The 4,698-nt window shown below is 36.5% G+C and overlaps 1 protein-coding gene across 1 annotated transcript; it reads right to left on the bottom strand.

Moving 5' to 3' along the window:
- Positions 1-2,080: 2,080 nt before the first annotated feature.
- LOC114276070 (protein SLENDER RICE1-LIKE 1) lies at positions 2,081-4,093 on the bottom strand. The gene has a single exon (XM_028217795.2). The coding sequence runs from the start codon at positions 3,758-3,760 to the stop codon at positions 2,162-2,164; it is 1,599 nt and encodes a 532-aa protein (XP_028073596.2). The 5' UTR covers positions 3,761-4,093; the 3' UTR covers positions 2,081-2,161.
- Positions 4,094-4,698: the final 605 nt, after the last annotated feature.

Below are 4,698 nucleotides of genomic sequence, written 5' to 3'. Positions count from 1 at the left end.
AATAGTGAACTGTGAACAATAAAATGTATAAAAGTTTCAGGCATCAATTTTTTTTCTCTCTAATAGGGAAAAGTTTGTAATAAAAAATAGTAAGAGATCAATTTTAATTATTATTAAAAGATAGTTTCGAAAAGTCAAAAAAAAAATAAATAAATAAATAATTGCAACAAGATTTTGAAAATATTTTTAATAAATTAGGGACAACAATTTAGTGCTAAAAGGTTTTACTTTTTGTCTCTAAAATTTTTAATTTATTGTAGGGGAGATTCATTTATAAATTAAATATAAACCACACATTAACATTTTTAGATAGATTTCTAAATAAAATTTTAAAATTTGTAATATTACTCTACATACATTTATAGGGTTTAGAGTCGTGCCACAAAAAAAATCCCACGGAACCTATGGATCTAGGGCAACCCTATCCAAGGTGACGATATTGTTGAGTTCTATATTAAATTAATAGAGATAGAACCACATCCACATCCTGTACTAGGCTTAGGTTTCGTTTGGAAAGATAGTTGGAATTAATTTAATTTATCAAAAGATAAAATAAGTTAAAATAATAATAAAATAAAATGTTACATCAAAATTATAATCATTTTATTTTTTCTTTTACAAAATTACAAAAAATTTAAAAATTTATTTCAAACAAAACTTTTTTAACCAGACTAAAATAGTTAAAAGTTAAACTAAAAAAAATCTTCCCAAAGGAAAGCTAAAATATTTCTCCCCCCATCAATTTCAATTCATAAATGTGCCTCACAGCCCCAATTACTTCAAATGAGTGCTTTTTAATCAAAATCAGTAAAAAAAAAAGTCTTGCAAATCAAATTTGGCAAAGATCAATCTTTTTAGTGCATTAAAACATACCTAGTTGATGATGTGGTTGGGTAGTTAATCAAGCATCTTTATGCATTATTCATGTTTGGTGAGATGAGGCATTTTTAAGTATGAATAGACTCAAGGCATGCATGAATCACACCACCCAAACAATACCATATTCAAATGTAAACTATAGTCTATAGACTTTTGCAACATCATTTAAATGTATCACATCAATTTTATAGGGCCAAAACACTTGCCTAACTGAAATGCGTGATTTATGAGTGATCATGCGTATCCAAAATCTGTTCATAAAATTTTGTATTGGATGAGAGAATAGACCAGTTGAAGTTTTCCCAAAAAAGGCTCATTAGCCATTAGTACCTCCATTGCCACATGTTAGAATGCCACGAAATTTTTTGTTCTTTTAGTTTTAATTTTCATGGTATTTTAAGTTTGTTTGCTTTTCCAATTTGTGGATGTTTTGTATGGATAAAATATTTTTTTAAAAAAAGAAAGAAAATAAAGTATAACCTAACTTTTGTTTTTGGGGTGGGTTAAGAAATTGAAGTTGAATAACTTTTTTTTTTTTTTTTTTTTAGTTAATTATAAATAAAAAAAAATGAATATGTATAAATAATTTTATTTTTCTTCTGTCTTGATAAATTTAAGATTCAAATATAATCTTAATCTTTGATGTTTCATTGGGTTGGAGGTAGTATACTCTTTCTTCAATTTCGGAAGGGATTTGGGAAGGGAGAGGAAAAAGGTATGTGAAACTAAATGAAATATAGACATGTTTTATTCACATTTTACCTATCTTTTTCATTTCTCTTTTCAAATCTCTGCTCAAATTTTTCAACCAAACACAGCATTAGTGACTCATCAGTGACTGCACTGTTTTGAAAATCACTAAGCACTAGAAGTGCATTACCTTCCATGTTCTCTGATGACTAGATTTAGGCTAAGTTTGACATATCTTCAAAAAGTTAAAAAGTTAAAAAATCGCTATCTTATTTAAGTCATATCATCTTATTTAAGTCACATTACCTCTCTACCACGTCACTTCAAACCCCACCTATATTTTATAAAAAATCAAAAAATTCACTTATTTAAAATATCCCAAACAACCCCTTAATCTTTTCATCATCCTTTTTAGGCCATGTACCCTATCTATTATGATATATGTCGACATAAAATTCCAAACATAAGTTTGCATGAATGGATGATGAAAAGAAAGAGAGGACCAGAAGCATTTATCTAAACAAAAAAGAGTACTTGCTCATCGAGTGAAATTAAACTTGGTACAAATTACAAGTTGTACAAACACACTTCATTAAAAACCAAGTGGTGGTGGTGGGTTTGTCTGAGGAATGGCTTGCCAAGCTGAAGCCGCAATGAGAGGGCGGCTATGCCAGCCGAGCGTCAAGCACCCTTCTTTCTCTTCCACGCAATACCCACCAGCCGAGAACAACGTTAACAACATACTAGCTTGCCTGAATGCATTGGATCCCAAATGGAGCGGTCTAAACCCGGCCCCAACTAACCGAGCCCTCCACTTGGCCAGCGGCTCGTGCCTCTCGACTTGAGCCGAGCCTTCACAACACACCACATTGCATATCTCTTTTTGAATATACATCTCGGTTAAGGCCTTTTCGGGTTGAGCTGTACAAACTTCTAAAGAGTCGAACATAGTTGAATAGTAATATAGGGCTTCAGTGAACCGACCCAAAAACTCGGGTTGATTGTGGTTTGCTTCCTGCTCAATCACCGTCATGATTTTTGGGTTCAACCTTCGAATCCACCCGAGAACAATATCAATTGGCGATCCACGAGTTGGGTCCGGTACAAGTAGTCTATGGAGCTGCATGACGGAGTTTATCGCTACGGCTTCTTTTGGGTCGACTTGTAACATCCAAGGCTTGACATCTTCGAGCCGTGCAGCTGCAACCCCACGAAAAGCGAATCGGACGTTTACGGAACGGGCCAATTCGGCTAATCGAAGCCCGGTTTCACGGAGCGAGTCATGCCTATCGGGCGAAGGTGGGCCAATGCCCGTTAAACGGAGCAACGGCGGCCCACCAGGTCGTAGAGCCAAGGCTTGTATGAGAGCCGGCCATTGTAAGCCGTGCATCAAATTGAAATCAACGACGTGGACACAGTCATGGCCCTCAAATGCTTCTAATATCGCTTGATTAGCGGTGAAGTGAGCGAATTTCAAGTAAGGACAAGCTTCATAGAAGTGATGGTACAAAATCTCATTTTCATAAGCCGACCCGACTGAGCAGACCCCTTGCGGCGCGAAGAGCCGGCGGCTCAGTGCATCAATAAAGTAGCCGGCGACTTTCCCAATGCCACAATCTGTGTTTATACGTGTCAGCAAATTGTGCATCTCGTCAATCAAGGTCGTAGCCAATGAGAATTCGCCACGTTGGACTGACTCAGCACACGTCATCAACGCGTGGACCAATTGAATGCCGGAATCTTCCTCCACCACCGATAACTGCCGAGGAATTTCTTGCTGCTGCTCAGCCCTACGGTGTTCCGCCCATGACCCGGTGTTATTAACCGTCGGATCTAATGCGGGTCCCACCAAGCCGTCGAGGTAACTGAGATCAGAGTACTCGGGTAGATCGGCGGAGGCGGGTACGAGCACGGGTTGGTTGAACTCCGAGAGAAGCGAATCGACCCAGGACCCGAGGTCCGATGGGTTATAGTGAACGGCGTCGTTTGCGAGCTGTGAGACCTCTGCTGGTGCGTTGACCATGACATTCTCGAGGCGTTCGAGCCGCTGGGCCACGTGTCGGAGCTCCGATGACCGTACCGTGTACCCGGCTCCGGCAAGCAGTCCGTCAATCTGATCCGGTGCTTCGCCGGCGGATGATGATGATGAGTTGCTTCCACTGCTGCTCATGGATGCATCGTAGGGACCCATGATTGATTTATTCTGTGACGTCTGATCAGAGACGGAGCTTCGTTTCTTGCTGGGTTCCTGCGATCATTCCTGATTTTAGAGAGAGAGAGAGAGAGAGAGGATCAGAGAGAGAGAGTGTGTGAGTGAGTGAAGTTATAGGAAGTGAAAAGTGAGGTATGAGAGAGGGGAACATGGGTTTTGAGAGAGAGAGAGAGAGAGAGAGAGAGAGGGCAGAGATGACATATGTATCGAATTCATGTATAACAATGCCATGTATCTATCTACTAAAAATATATTTTTCATATTATAAATACAGGCCTGATGTTATCCCAATTTATTTTTAACCCCTTTAGTTTTGTAGTATTTACTTGTAAATCTATTGTATGTAATGTTTCAAAGCACCACCACTTCTTGATTTGGTCAAGTGCCATAGGACCACTTGACCTAGTATTTCTTGGGATTCAAACGTTTTTTAATTTTTAATTTGGGAAATGAATTCTTTTTTTTGAGCATCCAGCAACAGAGGTTTGTTGGGTTGGGTGGACTCATTTGGGACTTATATCAGTAATTTAAATAATTTATTTATTAGCGTGATATTTGTGTTGTGCACAGTTTTAGATAAATAAATAATTTTAAAATTAAAATTAAATAGTAAACAAATAAAATTAATTAAATTTTAATTATTTTTATTATAATTTTGCTTATTTATTTTTTTTAATGCTATATTTTAAGTTCTAAATAACAATAACACCAATCATAATATAATTAGTAAAAATTAAACAAAACCTATGTTAAGTTATAAAATTACACTTTTCAATTTTTATTTTTAGGAACAAAAACTACACTTATGATAAAATATAAATGTATTATTATTTTCTAAGGGTTTCATAATTTTAGTTTGCCATATATTAGGTGATATCGTAAATTTTGTGAAACAACAACAACAACAACAACAATAA

This window comes from Camellia sinensis, chromosome 5, assembly GCF_055761805.1.
Source record: "Camellia sinensis isolate YWXY chromosome 5, ASM5576180v1, whole genome shotgun sequence".
Lineage (NCBI taxonomy): Eukaryota > Viridiplantae > Streptophyta > Magnoliopsida > Ericales > Theaceae > Camellia > Camellia sinensis.
The sequence above is the reverse complement of the archived record's forward strand: the minus strand, read 5'-3'. Positions and strand labels throughout refer to the sequence as shown.